At 41.2% G+C, this 20,093-nt stretch overlaps 1 protein-coding gene across 5 annotated transcripts in view; it reads right to left on the bottom strand.

The window, feature by feature from the left end:
• Positions 1–4,936: 4,936 nt before the first annotated feature.
• The window catches only part of LOC106579418 (transient receptor potential cation channel subfamily M member 4), a 119,407-nt gene continuing 104,250 nt past the window's right edge, over positions 4,937–20,093 (bottom strand). For 2 of the 5 annotated variants that reach the window (XM_014159313.3, XM_014159309.3), the window contains exon 27: positions 10,927–14,158. In XM_014159313.3, coding sequence (XP_014014788.3) covers positions 14,127–14,158 — 32 coding nt within the window. In that variant the 3' untranslated portion in view covers positions 10,927–14,126. Of the gene's footprint in view, positions 10,389–10,612; positions 10,714–10,926; positions 14,159–20,093 lie in introns of those variants that run through there. The other 3 variants (XM_014159312.3, XR_006760774.2, XM_014159310.3) reach the window with 3 other exon arrangements.

Genomic DNA, 20,093 nt, shown 5'->3' with positions numbered 1-20,093 from the left:
TAGAAGTGTGCTTCATTCTATAGCTAGAGGATTCCTGTTATCTCCAGGAGTGATAAGTATAATTGTATCCGTTTTCTAGTACTGTCTTCTTGCTAGCTAGGGCCATCTACTTTAAGTACTGCCTGTCTTCCCAGGGCCTACTTGGTATGTGAACTGCTGACAACTTGATGATTGTTGACACATCAACCAGGATCAAGGAGCCGGGCAATTTGTGACTTGTTTTGGTAATTAATCAGTGGCAGTATTGGAGGGGTGTGGTTTCTCCTCTCCTAGGCAATCAGCAATTAGTACAGGGAGATGTGCGTATCACCTCTTCCAGGCAATTAGCAATTTGTGTTAATACTTCAGGTTTCTCAGCTGCAGCTGTACGCGGTGGTCGTGACAGTCTAAGACAGTGGCCAAAACAAAGACGGTTCTGCTGAGCGCTTTGAGGAAGGCTCTGCACCACTCTCTTATGTTACCTAGATATTTTCTGATCTCATTTTGTAGCTTTGGCAACTATGTGTGTGTTTTCTGTACCTGTTCGCTCCTGTAGGCTTTACAGACGCTGTAGGCTGTAGGCTTTACAGACGCTCCCCACCCCTTGGTTGCAACCCTTCCAATTTAGTGTACCCAGTACTTGACAACATATAAAGACAACAATTATACTTATCACTCCTGGAGATATCAGGAGTCCACTAGCTATAGAATGAAGCACACTTACCGTGGCTGTGTACACCGTGACAAAAAAATACAGTTAGCTACTGTAATGCTATAATGTAATGGTATATTAAAGTACAGTACTGAAAGATCAATTATGGGGGTAATTTTACAATACAGTAAAGTACTGTATTACCTTTATGTGGAATTCCGGGTCTCTGGCAGCGTTTGGAACTGCCGATCTGCAGTCAAGAATGCAGAGTTCATCACAGCCTATGCTGCCATACAGTCCCCTGACTTTTTGGCCCTGATGGAGACATGGATCACCCCAGAAAACACTGCTAGTACAGCTGCTCTCTCTTCATCTGACTACATTTTCTCTCAAGGTCCAAGAGCATATGGTCGTCGAGGTAGTGACACAAGGCTATTTTATTATGTCGACATTTGGAATGTTTACTGACAAATGTTCTGTTTCCATCAGGCCTGTGATAACATTTTTTATCCAACGTGTACTTTATGGGCATACAAAGGTTGGATGGAAACCTGGTTAAAGATGTCTTATTCATTCAAATGTCAATTATTCGTCACTTGAATCCAATTGGTAAAATTATTTAACTTCAATTTGACTAATTTAATCAGGGTGCTGTCTCAACCTGATGTGAAATTACCTTTCACATGGCTAAGCATATCTTTGAGTGTGGCTCCCTCCCATCTCTCTGTCTATCTGAGTAATTCGGAGCAGATCTCTTCTGTTTCACTGGGCCTCTCTTGGGAGCTGAATCCATTGAATAGTCGGAAAGGGAAGAGATGTCATGAACATCTGAATCGTCAGCTGAGAGATCTGAAATATCCTCTTTGGATGGCTTTCCAAGGGTCTTCTGCTTCACATCTGCAGATTCAAAAGGGATACTTTAATGGGGTCAAGCCAGAGAAATAGGCAAGCACAATATCCTGTAGACATATCCAAAATGTATATTTTAAAATGTGCTTTCAAGTAGGTAATCTTACTAACCTGAGTGACTTGGGCCAGGTGATTCTTCTTTTTTTTCACACGGAAGACCTCACAGATGAAGTCCTACTTCTTGGACAGTTCCCTCAGGAGGAAGACTTTGACATCTTTCAAGATTTATCGTCTTTCAGGATTTGTATCGTCTCATCACATACAGTGAGGGAAAAAAGTATTTGATCCCCTGCTGATTTTGTACGTTTGCCCACTGACAAAGAAATGATCAATCTATAATTTTAATGGTAGCTTTATTTGAACAGTGAGAGACAGAATAACAACAAAAAAATCCAGAAAAACACATGTAAAAAATGTTATAAATCGATTTGCATTTTAATGAGGGAAATAAGTATTTGACCCCTCTGCAAAACATGACTTTGTACTTGGTGGCAAAACCCTTGTTGACAATCACAGAGGTCAGATGTTTCTTATAGTTGGCCACCAGGTTTGCACACATCTCAGGAGGGATTTTGTCCCACTCCTCTTTGCAGATCTTCTCCAAGTCATTAAGGTTTCGAGGCTGACGTTTGGCAACTCGAAACTTCAGCTCCCTCCACAGATTGTCTATGGGATTAAGGTCTGGAGAATGGCTAGGCCTCTCCAGGACCTTAATGTGCTTCTTCTTGAGCCACTCCTTTGTTGCCTTGGCCGTGTGTTTTGGGTCATTGTCATGCTGGAATACCCATCCACGACCCATTTTCAATGCCCTGGCTGAGGGAAGGAGGTTCTCACCCAAGATTTGACGGTACATGGCCCCGTCCATCGTCCCTTTGATGCGGTGAAGTTGTCCTGTCCCCTTAGCAGAAAAACACCCCCAAAGCATAATGTTTCCACCTCCATGTTTGACGGTGGGGATTGTTTTCTTGGGGTCATAGGCAGCATTCCTCTTCCTCCAAACACGGCGAGTTGAGTTGATGCCAAAGAGCTCCATTTTGGTCTCATCTGACCATAACACTTTCACCCAGTTGTCTTCTGAATCATTCAGATGTTCATTGGAAAACTTCAGACGGGCATGTATATGTGCTTTCTTGAGCAGGGGGACCTTGCGGGCGCTGCAGGATTTCAGTCCTTCACGGCGTAGTGTGTTACCAATTGTTTTCTTGGTGACTATGGTCCCAGCTGCCTTGAGATCATTGACAAGATCCTCCCGTGTAGTTCTGGGCTGATTCCTCACCGTTCTCATGATCATTGCAACTCCACGAGGTGAGATCTTGCATGGAGCCCCAGGCCGAGGGAGATTGACAGTTCTTTTGTGTTTCTTCCATTTGCGAATAATCGCACCAACTGTTGTCACCTTCTCACCAAGCTGCTTGGCGATGGTCTTGTAGCCCATTCCAGCCTTGTGTAGGTCTACAATCTTGTCCCTGACATCTTTGGAGAGCTCTTTGGTCTTGGCCATGGTGGAGAGTTTGGAATCTGATTGATTGATTGCTTCTGTGGACAGGTGTCTTTTATACAGGTAACATGCTGAGATTAGGAGCACTCCCTTTAAGAGTGTGCTCCTAATCTCAGCTCGTTACCTGTATAAAAGACACCTGGGAGCCAGAAATCTTTCTGATTGAGAGGGGGTGAAATACTTATTTCCCTCATTAAAATGCAAATGAATTTCTAACATTTTTGACATGCATTTTTCTGGATTTTTTTGTTGTCATTCTGTCTCTCACTGTTCAAATAAACCTACCATTAACATTATAGACTGATCATTTCTTTGTCAGTGGGCAAACGTACAAAATCAGCAGGGGATCAAATAATACTTTTTCCCCCTCACTGTATATGAATGCAGATGCCACTTCATTAAAGCCTTTAGATGCATTTGACCATAGAGCACTTTGTTTTATTATGGGTACAGGTTCAGTACACATCCTGCATTCTCTATCAAAGTAGTCTGACCCTCTTTGAGGTCAAGTAGGTCAATTCGTTGCTCTCTTTACCTTTATAAAGCTCTTTTACATACTGTAAACTCCCTCTGTAGCTAACATCTACAATAACCATTAGACATACAAGTCAGAGTTATCATACACAGTCTCAGGGATTGCTAACTCTGGAAATTCCTTTGGTCTGTACAGAGTTAGGTAAATCAGCACTTTGCCACTTACTTGGGGAATAATCTCCAAGCTTCTCTAAACATTGATGTTTTGGTGTCTCTATGTTAATTCAGACTGCTGAATGAGGCCTGTTACACCTTACTTACAAACCCTTTAAAGGCGTTTGTGAAACCATTCAGTCATGGATGTATGTAAACATATTTAATACGTATTGCTTGTTACAGAAGACTACTGTTGTACATTGAATAGCCATTCATCCCTGTTACACCTTCTTGATGTGATGGTTCTCTGTCTGTACATGTTTATAATCCACATAGTGTGAATAGTGGTTTCCATAAAGTTATTAGTCCTGTGTGGCTCAGTTGGTATTGTGTTTGCAACGCCAGGGTTGTGGGTTCGATTCCCACGGGGGACCAGTACGGGAAAAAAAAAAAGAAAAAAAAAATGTATGAAATGTATGCATTCACTACTGTAAGTTGCTCTGGATAAGAGCGTCTGCTAAATGACTAAAATGTAAACCTGAATCAGAAATGACCTTTATGATCTTTCTTACCACTATTACTTTGGGGTTCTAATCCCCTCTTTCAAAATCCTGTGACGGTCGTCAAAGTGAGTAGACCAAGGTGCAGCCTCTTGAGTGCTCATGATAAAAAATTAATATTTAACTCAGAACACTATACATAACAATAAACAAAGAAACACGAACGTCACGTTCTGCAGGCTTTACAGAGCTGTGCAAAAACAAGATCCCACAAACCCACGTGGAAAAAAACCCTACTTAAGTATGATCTCCAATTAGAGACAACGAGGACCAGCTGCCTCTAATTGGAGATCATCCCCCCCAAAAAAACATAGAAATAGAAAACTAGAACCTAAACATAGAAAAACACCCCCTGACCACCTCTACCATAGAAAATAACAGCTTACCATGGTCAGGACGTGACAGTAACCCCCCCCCCCCCCCAAAGGTGCAGACTCCGAATGCCACTAAAAAACAAAAACAAAAGGGAGGGTAGGGAGGGTAACAAGTGTCAACGGCGGCTCTGGTGCAGTACCCAGAACCTTATCATCCAGCGAAATCCTCCAGTAGAGGAGGCGGCTCTGGTTTGGGGCGTAACCCCTCTGCTTCTGTGCCACCGGACCGTGGCTCACCGCCGGAGGTTCCAGGCTGCGGGCCGTCTCAGGAGGTTCCGGGCTGCGGGCCGCCTCAGGAGGTTCCGGGCAGTCTCAGGAGGTTCCGGGCCGCGGGCCGTCTCAGGAGGTTCTGGGTTGAGGGCCGTCTCAGGAGGTTCTGGGCTGCAGGCTGTCTCAGGAGGTTCCGGGCTGGGGACTGTTGCTACAGGCTCCATGCCATGATCATCACTGCAGGCTCCGCGCCATGGATCACCACTGGAGGCTTTGTGCCATGGATCATCACTGGAGGCGCCGGGCCATGGATCATCTCTACATGCTCCGGACCATGGATCATCCCTACAGGCTTCTTGCCATGGATTATCCCTACAGGCTCCGGGCCATTGGAGCGGGGCGTTGGAACAGGTCGCACAGGTTTGTGCTGGCGAACTGGGGGTACCGTGCATAGAGCTGGCGCAGGATAACCTGGGCCGAAGAGATGCACCGGAGACCAGGAACGCTGAGCAGGCACCATCCTTCCTGGCTGAATGACAACTCTAGCACGGCAACTGTGGGAAGCTTGCACCGGGCTGTAGCTGTGCACTGGTGACACAGTGCGCATCCCCGCATAACACGGTGCTTGCTCGATCACTCGCCCCCCACGGTAAGCACGGGGAGTTGGCTCAGGTCTCCACCCTGACTCTGCCAATCTCCCCATGTGCCCCCCCCTCTTGTGCTTGCCTTGTTGCCGGGCTAGTTCCTCTTCTCGTCGCCGCTCTGCTCTCGCTGCCTCTACCTGTTCCCATGGGAGGCAATCCCATCCAGCTTGGATCTCCTCCCACGTCCAGGATCCCTTGCCGTCCGGAATCTCTTCCAAGGTCCATTCCTGATCACGCTACTTAGTCTTTTGGTGGTGGGATCTTCTGTGACAGTCGTCAAAGTGAGTAGACCAAGGTGCAGCGTGTTGAGTGTGCATGATAAATATTTATTTTTTTAACTCAGAACACTATACAAAACAATAAACAAAGAAACACGAACGTCACGTTCTGCAGGCTTTACAGAGCTGTGCAAAAACAAGATACCACAAACCCAGGTGGGAAAAAACCCTACTTAAGTATGATCTCCAATTAGAGACAACGAGGACCAGCTGCCTCTAATTGGAGATCATCCCAAAAAACAACATAGAAATAGAAAACTAGAACCTAAACATAAATACAAAACATAGAAAACACCCCCTGTCACGCCCTGACCACTCTACCATAGAAAATAACAGCTTACCATGGTCAGGACATGACAGAAAGAGAGTGTGAGAGAAAGAGAGAGAGGATCTATTACATAAAGTTATCACAGATGCACACTATATAACACATAAAATGAATAATTCCCTAAAAATTGGATGTCATTGTCTTTCATAATTGTTGCAATACAAAACATTGAAACATTGTTAAATATTTGTTACTTTGGTATACACTGAGTGAAATGTTATACATTGCGAGAGTCTGCAATATTACACAATTAAATAATAGATCATCACTCACACACACACAGACATGGCTTGATCATTGTCCACAGTTTACTATCATAGTTTGTCATAGTTTCTAATTATTGTTTGTAATCATAGTTTGAACATAGTTGGCCATAGTTTGTAATCATAGTTTGTAATCATACTTTCTAGTCAGAGTTTTTGATATAATTAGAGGGTCAAATAGAACCTAAGAGGGCAGAAGCTATTGTTTACAAACAGTATGACTGAAAACGATGGCTACTGCTCAATGGCTAAATAGCCTTCATAAAAAAAACATATGTCAATGAAAACAATTAAGACAAATGGCTAAATAGCCTTCATAAAAAAAAAAAACATATGTCAATGAATTTTTTTTTGACAAATCATTCTTAAATAATATATATCTATATACAAACATCACACTGAATATTCAACTCACTTTCAAAAAGATCCATGAGGAAGGGAGGATTCCCAGATGATCTTTTAGCAGTTCTGTCTTTATGCTTTTCTGGGCTGATGGCTGTTGGAGAGGGTAGGGGCAGTTGAGTGAGCTGGGGACTATTATGGCCCTGCCTCTGGGAGCCTGTCCGCTTGTTACATGATGAGTGAGTGAAAGGGGGCCTACCTGTAAAATATTTTGTGCTACAAACATACTTCTATTTGAAGAGGTTTTTTGACCATTCAGGGATCTAATATCAAACAGTCATGAAATCATAAAAATGTCTACACTAAAGAATGTGAATCTGGTCATAAAAATACTTGTTGACAAGTTATGCATGAAAATGAAGATGCTTAAAATATGTGACATTTTGGAGACATTTCCGGACACTATAGGGGCCTCCTAGGCCTTGTTATGGATAAATGTCTATAAAGATAGGTTGATATAAGATATCTGCTTGTCACGTCCTGGCCAGTATAAGGTTAATTGGTATTGTAGTTTGGTCAGGACGTGGCAGAGGGTATTTGTTTTATGTGGTTCGGGGTGGTGTTTTGGAAAATAGGGTGTTTGATTTAGTATTTCCGGGTTTTTGGTTTATGGTCTGTGTTTATGTATTTCTATGTGTTATCTAGTTAGTTGTATGTCTATGTTTGGTTAATTGGGGTGGACTTCCAATTGAAGGCAGCTGTGTGGTGTTGCCTTTGATTGGAAGTCCTATATTAGTTGGGTGTGTTTGTTTGTCTAATTGTGGGAGATTGTCTTTGGATTGCTGTGTTGCCTTCAAGGCTGTCATTTTGTCTTTCATCGGTTTGCTTATTTTTTGTATACGTGTTTGTTTGGTTTTTTCCTTCTTTTCCGTTAAATAAAGAAGATGTGTATACACATACCTGCTGCGTTTTGGTCCGCCATTTCTAACGACAAGCGTGACACTGCTCCATTTGTGGGGCCCATGTTGACATGATGTTGGGGAATCAAGGGGGATATTGCCCAACTGAGCATCTCAGTGTACATCTCAATAAACACAATAGGCGTTTTGTTACATTTCAGTCTTCTGTGATGTATTTAAAGTGGCATATTGGGGTGAAAACTCACAAATGAATACATTTAAACTATATCTGACATGTTACTGGTGTCTTCTTTTTTAAGCCCCTAACCATGTGTGTGAGGTGTATACTTTTGTTTCTCAGTAGATTTGTTTAAGACTACCAAGAAACACTCTGTGTGCCCCTGATTTAGCCCAGTGCATTAAAATGTTATTAAAGGGGGTATAATGGATCTGTATAAGTCATAAGTAAAGGGCCCATCTTAAAGAGTACAACTACCCTTTCAAAAAGAGGATGGCATGATTGATTGAGACGCCACCCCAGGAGACCTCACGAGAACACATAAAAAACTGTTTTCTGACATTTTTGTTGTTGTTGCTGACCCTACATATGGATATGCCGAGCAGTCTTTTGGAAGTTCAGAGGTCATGAGATCTTCAGATGCCACAGGAGCCCACTGTTTTCAGACAGTTGTTCCGTCAGAGGCTCTTCCTGACACATCTCGTATGCATGCATTTCTAGACAATCTGGACATCCCCTGCCTCAATTCAGATGAACAAACCAATGGATGCCTCAATAAGTGATGATGAAGCTACTCTGGCAATCCAGTCCATGCAGAGCGGTAAAGCCCCTGGGCCTGATGACTTCCCTACTGAATTTTATAAAGCATTCTCCTCTAAATTATCCCCTATTCTCAGCTCAATGTACAATGAAATCCTTTCTAGTCAGAAACAGCCACAGACACTTACCCAGGCAACTATTTCGGTTTTGCTTAAAAAAGACAAGACTCCACTAGACTGTGACTCATACCACCCTATAAGCCTTTTGTGCTGCGATCAAAAAATTCTCACTTAGGTCCTCTCGTGCCGTTTAGAGAAAGTGATCCCTAATATAATTAACTCTGACCAACCCAGATTTATCTCAGGTAGGTAATCTATAATATGCGCCGACTATTTAATGTTCTTTATTCTGCCCACACAACTCTACAGCCAGAGGTTGTCATCTCTCTTGATGCTGGAAAGGCTTTTGACCGGGTTGAGTGGGAATATCTATTTACAGTACTAGAGAGATTTGGGTTTGGCCCGTCATTCCTTTCTTGGATTAAGATTTTGTATTCGTCCCCAGTGGCTTCTGTTCGCACCAACAATGTTACTTCTAGCTACTTCCCTCTCCACAGGGAGGCCAGGCAGGGTTGCTGTTAATCCCCTTCCCTATTTGATATGGCTATTGAGCCTCTTGCTATCGCCCTGCAGACGGAGGAGAGGATTAAGGGAATATTGAGGGGCAACATAACTCACAAGGTGTCCTTATATGCAGACAATCTTCTTTTATACACCTCTAACCCTGTGGAGCCTATACCCTATCTCTTGGACATGCTACAAAGTTTTGGAACATTCTCTGGTTATACGTTAAACCTAACAAAAAGTGTGCTCCTCCCCATTAATCAGTTAGCAGAAGGAATTGGGTATGCCAATTTCCCATTTAAGGTGGAGCATCAGGTCTTTACTTATTTGGGGATAAAGGTCACACTCATTTAAGGCTCTGTATAAACACAACTTCAAAACACTCCTGGAGCGCACTAAGCAGGATTTCATAAGGTGGACGTCTCTTCCCACTTCATTAACAGGTCACACTAATTCTGTTAAGATGACTGTACTACCTAGGTTTTTGTACTTATTCCAAATGATCCCCATCTTTCTGCCAAAGTCGATGTTCAAACAACTGGACAGCTACATTTCCAACTTCATTTGGAATAAGTCAAATCCACAAATGAGAAAGGTATACCTAGAGACACTTAAGCCCGCAGGCCGGGCTGGGCCTTCCCAATTTTTTACACTACTACTGGTCAGCAAATATATCTAAATGTGTTTATTGGGTTTCTACATTTGAAAACACGGATGGCCCAACTTGGGCAATCACAAAGTTTCAGTCAAGCCTTCCAACTTCTCCGGTCTTGCTCCTGTGCTCCCCAATGCCCATGAACCTTGGAACCCATGTTTTGAACCCCTTCATTTTCACTCAAGCCTACTAAGTGTCCAGTCGAGAGGTGCTTAGCTCTTAACCCTTATCTGAAGGGAACAATCTCCAGATTATACAACATAATACAGAACATTAATCCGCTTTCCTTTGCAAATACAAAATCTGCATGGAAGCAAGACATAGGTGGCGAGCTACCCGATGATAAATAGCAACAAAGTATTGAGTATATCCACACATTATAATTTTGCATAAGCCATGGGTTTATTCAGTTTCAGGTTTTGCACTGTCTCCATTACTCAAATGACAGATTGGCAAAAATATACCTAAATGTTGATCCCAAGTGTTTGAGATGCCACCAGAGTTCAGTGACTGTGGGACACATGTTTTGGTCATGCCAATCTTTGAGTGGCCTCTGGGACCCCATTTTTTAGGCATTCTCACATATGTGTAATACAACTGTTAGCCCCAACCCGGTCACTGCCATTTTTGGGGTACTTCCCCTAGACCAGAATTCTACCAGAATGCTACCTCGCTGCTTGCTCGCCACCTTGTCGTCTTTCACTGGAAGTCTGCAAAGCCGCCCTCCTTTATGCAGTGGGTTAAGGAGGTGATGTCATCTCTGCCTCTGGAGAAGGTTAGATACACTATGCATGAGCCCGACAAAAGTTTAACTTAACCTGGTCTCCCATTAATACAATACGTGGAGAGCCTGTCTTTTACTTAGTGTAACTTGCATATTTTGGTAAGCAGTGATGTCTGTTCTAGTGGCCATTTGTGCTGATAAGAATTTTTATATACATTTTTTTAACCATTGTTTTTGTTTCTAATACTGTTTTTCTGTTTTTCTTTCCTTTTTAACTTACTTTTATAGATGCCTTGGAGGGGATGGATGAAGGGAGGGGAGAATGAGGGGTTTGGGTTGTATTGTTTTTGTTGTTATATCTGAAAATCTGTAAATAAAGTTAAAAAAAAATGTAAATGATGGATTGACAAAAAGAGTGAAGTAAAAATACATGTCCTGTATAGTTGGCTAGTATAGCACAGTCTGTAACCCTGTAGCACATTTATATGTTTTGGTCACATCACTGCAGTTAGGGGTTATACTAATACTAAATGGTACTTCCTTACGGATCAACCTTACAGTATCATCACAATTTTACAACTGAGTATTGCAATTATTTAATTGAAGTACAAGATCAGAAGCTACATAACATGATACACACATGAGTCAGAGTATGCAAGATGGAAAGACAGCGACAACCATGCTTAGGAAATGTGACTACATGTTATACAGTATGTATAGATCACGCCATTCCACATGACCCATTTCAACTGAGAAGTTAAAAAGCCTTCTATCCTTTAATTCAGAAAATGGCTAAAATTACATGAATCGCCAATAGTGTCACAACGGCCCTGTACACACTTGGGTTATACAACCCATTTGATGCAACTGTTGTTACACAACAGAGTTTTTCCGTAGTGGTGGTTGTGTCAAAATCTTAGTCCAGACAAACTCAGATGTATCACAAAAATATCCATTGTGTCAAATGCATTGTACATTAGTTGCATTATCGGAGTGTATATGGGGCTAACTAGTGGTCGGTAGGGGCCTGCACAGGCAGGAATTTTAAGGCCAAATCCTACACTTGCCTGCGACATTTAGGCCCATTTAGGTCCTAACCTACCAAGACCAGATTGCTTCTGCCAAATTTAAAGCTCTACCCGAAACCCAAAATCAGAAATAACTTCCCCTGTTAGTAAAAACATTAGCTGCTCTTCGGTCTGTCACTCGCTCCCTGTGCACACGGATCTGAGTCGGTGAATATCCATAACAACGGCTCTGCTTGGGCTGCTCTGCTCAAAACTCAGACAAAAATCAGGGTACATTATTATTTTCTGTTAAATAATCTCTCCTGACTTATATTTGACAAGGTTGAAGCAATTCTGACACCATGTTATCATATTAGTCAGAAATGACTCTACTGCGTAGCAGAGCACGAGCAAATGGCTCAGCTTCAAAAAGTTGGTGATCAATTTTGTGATATCCGAGCCCTACCTGTACTCTAGTTATTGATTAAAAAAACAGACCCTACCCGGCCCTAATCCAATGTTTAATGTCGGGCCCCGTCGGGCTCGGGTAGCAGAGCTCTAGTGGTTGGAAACAAAAGTAATACAGACGTGACTATTAATACTGGACCTGACTGCAAGCACAATGAATTAAGAATGAATACAGCAATCTACAGTTGAAGTCAGAAGCTTACATACACTTAGGTTGGAGTCATTAAAACTCGTTTTTCAACCACTCCCCAATTTTTTGTTAACAAACTATAGTTTTAACAAGTCGGTTAGGACATCTACTTTGTGCATGACACAAGTAATTTATCCAACAATTGTTTACAGACAGATTATTTCACTGTATCACAATTCCAGTGGGTCAGAAGTTTACATACACTAAGTTGACTGGGCCTTTAAACAGCTTGGAAAATTCCAGAAAATTATGTCATGGCTTTAGAAGCTTCTGATAGGCTAATTTACATCATTTGAGTCAATTGGAGGTGTATCTGTGGATGTATTTCAAGGCCTACCTTCAAACTCAGTGCCTCTTTGCTTGACATCATAGGAAAATCAAAAGAAATCAGCCAAGACCTCAGAAAAAAATTGTAGACCTCCACAAGTCTGGTTCATCCTTGGGAGCAATTTCCAAACGCCTGAAGGTACCACGTTCATCTGTACAAACAATAGTACGCAGGTATAAACACCATGGGACCACACAGCCGTCATACCGCTCAGGAAGGAGACGCGCTCTGTCTCCTAGAGATGAACGTGCTTTGGTGCGAAAAGTGCAAATCAATCCCAGAACAACAGCAAAGGACCTTGTGAAGATGCTGGAGGAAACAGGTACAAAAGTATCTATATCCACAGTAAAACAAGTCCTATATCGACATAACCTGAAAGGCCGCTCAGCTAGGAAGAAGCCAGTGCTCCAAAACCGCCACAAAAAATCCAGACTTCAGTTTGCAACTGCACATGGGGACAAAGATCGTACTTTTTGGAGAAATGTCCTCTGGTCTGATGAAACAAAAATAGAACTGTTTGGCCATAATGACCATCGTTATGTTTGGAGGAAAAAGGGGGAGGCTTGCAAGCCGAAGAACACCATCCCAATCGTGAAGCACGGGGGTGGCAGCCTCATGTTGTGGGGGTGCTTTGCTGCAGGAGGGACTGGTGCACTTCACAAAATAGATGGCATCATGAGGGGGGAAACATATGTGGATATATTGAAGCAACATCTCAAGACATCAGTCAGGAAGTTAAAGCTTGGATGCAAATGGGTCTTCCAAATGGACAATGACCCCAAGCATACTTCCAAAGTTGTGGCAAAATGGCTTAAGGACAACAAAGTCAAGGTATTGGAGTGGCCATCACAAAGCCCTGACCTCAGTCCTATAGAAAATTTGTGGGCAGAACTGAAAAAGCGTGTGTGAGCAAGGAGGCCTACAAACCTGACTCAGTTACACCAGCTCTGTCAGGAGAAATGGGCCAAAATTCACCCAACTTATTGTGGGAAGCTTGTGGAAGGCTACCCGAAACGTTTGACCCAAGTTAAACAATTTAAAGGCAATGCTACGAAATACTAATTGAGTGTATGTAAACTTCTGACCCACTGGGAATGTGATGAAAGAAATAAAAGCTGAAATAAATCATTCTCTCGACTATTATTCTGACATTTTACATTCTTAAAATGAAGTGGTGATCCTAACTGACCTAGACTGGGATTTTTACTTGGATTAAATGTCAATAATTGTGAAAAACTGAGTTTAAATGTATTTGTCTTAGGTGTATGCAAACTTCTGACTTCAACTGTATGTCCTAAAATATGTGAGATACCGCTTTAACACAAAATGTACAGTATGAACCTAGAACTGGTCTAGATGCAGTGACAAATACCCAATATAAAACATGTAAAACTTCAAAAAGTAGAAAAGAAATTGTGCAAAATATTGTGTAAAATTCACAAGACAGTGCTGCAAAAAAGTATATGACAAATACATAGTATATCACAGTACACAACACACACACACCAGACATTTTCCCTTTAAAAAAACATTGCCCTCATAAAAAAACAGTTCTTCGACAGTGTATTTTCCAGCCATTTCCCAGGTTCCAACTGTTGTCTTTCGGGAACCTTTTAAAAATGAAATACACAACCTCAACGAATACAGAAAATGTAAAATGCCAACAAAAACAATTGGCAACAGTGGAGACTTGTTGTGATAAAGAAGCAGCCAAAGTGGAAAGAAACAGCATATCAACTGTTCCTTTCAGTGACCCTGAATGGCTTGGCATGTAAACAAAGACAGGATCAGATGGAAGAGGAGGAGGTAGGGAATGGCTCTGGAGAACGAGAGAAAAACAGAGAAGGGACAAGACATTTGACCTTTGGCTCAAATTGCTACAGACAGTGACATTGTGCAAACCAGTCAATCACAATCAGATAAAATACTTACAAAACAATTAGCAAAAACAAAAAGAACAGAATTGAATAAGATTGTATGAATATACTGAACAAAAATATAAACGCAACATCAAATAAAATCAAATGTATTTGTCACATACACTTGGTTAGCAGGTGTTAATGCAAGTGTAGCGAAATGCTTGTGCTTCTAGTTCCGACCATGCAGTAATTTCATTGATTGTACTGAGTTACAGTTCAAATGAGGAAATCAGTCAATTTAAATTAATTAATTAGGTCCTAATCTATGGATTTCACATGACTGGGAATACAGATACGCATCTGTTCGCTGCTCTGGCACCCCAATGGTGGAACAAGCTCCCTCACGATGCCAGGACAGCGGAGTCAATCACCACCTTCCGGAGACACCTGAAACCCCACCTCTTTAAGGAATACCTAGGATAGGATAAAGTAATCCTTCTAACCCCCCCCCCCCTTAAAAGATTTAGATGCACTATTGTAAAGTGGCTGTTCCACTGGATATCATAAGGTGAATGCACCAATTTGTAAGTCGCTCTGGATAAGAGCGTCTGCTAAATGACTTAAATGTAAATGTAATCTGTTGGTCACAAATAACTTTAAAAAAAATGGGCCTCACAATAGGCCTCAGGATCTCGTCACAGTATTTTTGTGCATTCAAATTGCCATCGATAAAATGCAATTGGGTTTGTTGTCAGTAGCTTATACCTGCCCATACCATAACCCCACCACCACCATGGGGCACTCTGTTCCCAACGTTGACATCAGGAAACTGCTCGCCCACACAATGCCATGCACGTGGTCTGTGGTTGTGAGGCCGGTAGGACGTACAGGAAAATTCTCTAAAACGATGTTGAAAGCAGCTTATGGTAGAGAAATGAACATTCAATTCTCTGGCAACAGCTCTGGTGGACATTCCTGCAGTGAGCATGCTAATTGCACGCTCCCTCAAACCCTGAGAGATCTGTGGCATTGTGCTGTGTGACAAAACTGCACATTTTAGAGTGGCCTTTTATTGTCCCCAACACAAGGGGGGACAATGCCACACCTGACAGGTGTGGCATATCAGTTTCTTGATATGCCACACCTGTCAGGTGGATGGATTAACTTGGCAAAGGAAAAATACTCACTAACAGGGTTATAAACAAATGTGCACAACATTGTAGAGAAGTATGCTTTTTGTGCATATGGAACATTTCTGGGTACTTTTATTTCAACTCATGAAACATAGGACCATCATTTTACATGTTGCGTTTGTATTTTTGTTCAGTGTACATATTAGTCTTAATATGCATTATAACAGCATCATGCTTAAATCTGTCAGTTCAAGTGTACCCTGTTTTTTTGTATAGTATGATTTGGCTGTATGTACCAACGATGTACACTAGATGACTGACAGGGGGTGCTGTTTTGAAACCACCTCACATCCATCTTGGCACTCCCCCACCAATGTAATGTGGGAAGCTCTAGAAATGCATTCGTTTTTGACACATTTATTCTACTAGAGACACCTTAATGCATACTTTTAAATTATATTATGTGAGCTAAACATACAATATATACACTACCGTTCAAAAGTTTGGGGTCACTTAGAAATGTCCTTGTTTTTGAAAGAAAACCACATTTTTGTCCATTAAAATAACATCAAATTGATCAGAAATATAGTGTAGACATTGCTATGTTGTAAATTACTATTGTAGCTGGAAACGGTAGATTTTTTTATTGAATATCTACATAGGCGCACAGATGCCCATTTACAACAATCATCACAACTTCGTTCCAATAGCACGTTGTACTAGCTAATCCAAGTTTATCATTTTAAAAGGCTAATTTATCAAGAAAACCCTTTTGCAATTATGAGCACAGCTGAAAACGGTTGTTCTGATTAAAGAAGACTGGCCTTCTTTAGACTAGTTGAGTATCTGGAGCATCAGCATTTGTGGGTTCGCTTACAGGCTCAAAATGGCCAGAAACAAATAACTTTCTTCTGAAACTCGTCAGTCTATTCTTGTTCTGAGAAATGAAGGCTATTCCATGTGAGAAATTTCCAAGAAACTGAAGATCTCGTACAACACTGTGTACGAGTCCCGTGTGGCTCAGTTGGTAGAGCATGGTGTTTGCAACGCCAGGGTTGTGGGTTCGATTCCCACAGGGGACCAGTACGGAGAAAAAAAAATGTATGAAATGTATGCATTCACTACTGTAAGTCGCTCTGGATAAGAGCGTCTGCTAAATGACTAAAATGTAAATGTGCTCCTCCCTTCACAGAACAGCGTAACCCATCTCTGACCAGAAAAGAAAGAGGAGTGGGAGGCCCTGGTGCACAACTGAGAAAGAGGACAAGTACATTACAGTGTCTAGTTTGACAAACAGATGCCTCACAAGTCCTCAACTGGCAGCTTCACTAATTAGTACCCGCAAAACACCAGTCTCAACGCCAACAGTGAAGAGGTGACTCCGGGATGCTGGCCTTCTAGGCAGTCATAGTCATTTACAACATTAACAATGTCTACACTGTATTTCTGATCAATTTGATGTTATTTTACTGGACAAAAACAAGGACATTTCTAAGTGACCCCAAACCTTTCAACGGTAGTGTATATATTTTACATTTAGCTCACATAATATAATTTAAAAGTATGCATTAATTAAGGTGTCTCTAGTAGAATAAATGTGTCAAAAACAAATGCATTTCTTTCAAAAACAAGGACATTTCTAAGTGACCCCAAACTTTTGAATGGTAGTGTATATTTTCAGAAAGTACTAATGTTACTGTCGCCACTACAACAAAAAAATAAATGAATGTAATTTTGTCCTTAACATTTAAATGAAATACTGTAGAATTCCATTCATTCCTATGGAGGACTGCTTTTCTGAGGAGTGCCAATATGGCCAACTGGTGGCTTCAAAGCATCTCATTGGCCAATACAAAGCATCAGAATTCCAGGGTTTATATACAGTGGTTCTTCCTTTAAAAGTTGTCATACTGCAGCACACCTTGTGGGCTGCAGCAGAATTCTATGGCACGTTATTTAAGTGTCAGCCATTGTTGCCATTAATGCTAGTTAGTGCTAGTTTGACCACCAGATGGCATTTGAGAGTATTTAATATTGGCTGTACTAGAGAATTTGAAACTTTTTTGTAAGAACACAGTATATGGGATTGATTCTAAGAAATTTAGCTTAATTTGATAAATATTATGGTGTTTCTATTCCAAGAAAAACGAAACCCTCGGGGTTTCCATTAGGAAAATATAGTGCTGTACAAAGTGACCGGTCGGAAGTAGACTACTAAGAGCAAAATAATCCTAACATTTCCACACCTTAACCTGTTAGGGCTAGGGGGCAGCATTTGCACGTCTGGATAAAAAAATGTACCCGATTTAATCTGGTTACTAATCCTACCCAGTAACTAGAATATGCATATACTTATTATATATGGATAGAAAACACTCTAAAGTTTCTAAAACTGTTTGAATGGTGTCTGTGAGTATAACAGAACTCATTTGGCAGGCAAAACCCTGAGACATTTTCTGACAGGAAGTGGATACCTGATGTGTTGTATTGACTTTAAACCTATCCCATTGAAAAACACAGGGGCTGAGGAATATTTTGGCACTTCCTATTGCTTCCACTAGATGTCACCAGCCTTTACAAAGTGTTTTGAGTCTTCTGGAGGGAGATCTGACCGAACAAGAGCCATGGAACGATGATGTCCCATTAGACACCTGGCGCGCGAGTTCATGTTGGGTACCCTCGTTCCAATACGTTATAAAAGAGTATGCATTCGTCCACCTTGAATATTATTCATGTTCTGGTTAAAAAAGGCCCTAATGATTTATGCTATACAACGTTTGACATGTTTGAACGAACGTAAATATATTTTTTCCCCTCGTTCATGACGAGAAGTCCGGCTGGCTTAGATCATGTGCTAACAAGACGGAGATTTTTGGACATAAATGATGAGCTTTTTTGAACAAAACTACATTCGTTATGGACCTGTGATACCTGGAAGTGACATCTGATGAAGAGAATCAAAGGTAATGGATTATTTACATAGTATTTTCGATTTTAGATCTCCCCAACATGACGTCTAGTCTGTATCGCAACGCGTATTTTTCTGGGCGCAGTGCTCAGATTATTGCAAAGTGTGATTTCCCAGTAAGGTTATTTTTAAATCTGGCAAGTTGATTGCATTCAAGAGATGTAAATCTCTAATTCTTTAAATGACAATATAATATTTTACCAATGTTTTCTAATTTTAATTATTTAATTTGTGACGCTGACTTGACTGCCGGTTATTGGAGGGAAACGATTTCCTCAACATCAATGCCATAGTAAAACGCTGTTTTTGGATATAAATATGAACTTGATAGAACTAAAAATGCATGCATTGTCTAACATAATGTCCTAGGAGTGTCATCTGATGGAGATTGTAAAAGGTTAGTGCATCATTTTAGCTGGTTTTATGGTTTTGGTGACCCTGTCTTTGACTTGACAAAACATTACACACAACTCTTGTAAATGTACTGTCCTAACATACTCTAAATTTATGCTTTCGCCGTAAAACCTTTTTGAAATCATAAAACGTGGTTAGATTAAGGAGATGTTTATCTTTCAAAGGGTGTAAAATAGTTGTATGTTTGAAAAATTTGAATTTTGACATTTATTTGGATTCAAATTTGCCGCTCTTGAAATGCACCTGCTGTTGATGGAGTGCACCACCGGTGGCACGCTAGCGTCCCACCTAGCCCATAGAGGTTAATTGTAGACTAACCAATACCCAAACGTACATTCAGTGAAAATAAAAATCTCATTGATTTATCAAGACCAGTCACCATGCTCGTCTCAGAGCAGCGTGAAATGGTGCTGAAATAGTTGACCACACGCGGGTAGGCTATTGCTTCAAATCCTATTATAACAAATGGATCATTTTGGGTGTTCCAATAAACAACAATTTGTTGCCTTCATTAGCCTACTTTACTCCAAAATGTCTGTAATTCAGTGATATTTATTCCCATAGTAATTCGTTATGGATGAATGATGAGCGATTGGCAAAGGCAATCAACATTGCTCTAATCACAGTCAGAAGACAGTTGAAGAAACTTGAGAGGACTTATGGAAAGGCTCTGTAAGACATTGTAATTATTTTTATATATATCGTTTTTTCTCCAGAACATTAACCTGTTGGGGCTAGGAGGCAGTATTTTCACGGCCGGGTATAAAAAACGTACCCGATTTAAACTGGTTACTACTCTTACCCAGAAACGAGATAGAAAACACTCTAAAGTTTCTAAAACTGTTTGAATGGTGTCTGTGAGGATAACAGAACTCATATGGCAGGCCAAAACCTGAGAAGATTCCATGCAGGAAGTGCCCTGTCTGACAATTTGTTGTCCTTCTAGGGCATCTCTATCAAAAATACAGCATCTCTGCTGTAACGTGACATTTTCTAAGGCTTCCATTGGCTCTAAGAAGGCGCCAGAAAGTGGAATGAGAGCTCTGCAGTCTCTGGGCGAAAAACAACAGGAGTGTTTGTGAGTGGTCAGGCAGGGAACACTGACACTGGAGCGCGCGTGCACGAGAGGACTCCATTTTTTTCTTTCTCTCTTTGAACGAATACAATGTTGCCCGGTTGTAATATTATCGCTATTTTACGAGAAAAATTGCATAAAAATAGATTTTAAACAGCGTTTGACATGCTTCGAAGTACGGCAATGGAATATTTAGAATTTTTTTGTCACGAAATGCGCCCGCGCGTCACCCTTCGGATACTGACCTCAACACACGAACAAAACGGAGCTATTTCAATATAACTATGGATTATTTCGAACCAAAA

The sequence above is a fragment of the Salmo salar genome, chromosome 19 (genome assembly GCF_965601325.2).
Source record: "Salmo salar chromosome 19, fSalSal1, whole genome shotgun sequence".
Classification (NCBI taxonomy): Eukaryota; Metazoa; Chordata; class Actinopteri; order Salmoniformes; family Salmonidae; genus Salmo; species Salmo salar.
This window is presented reverse-complemented; position numbering and strand designations above follow the sequence as displayed.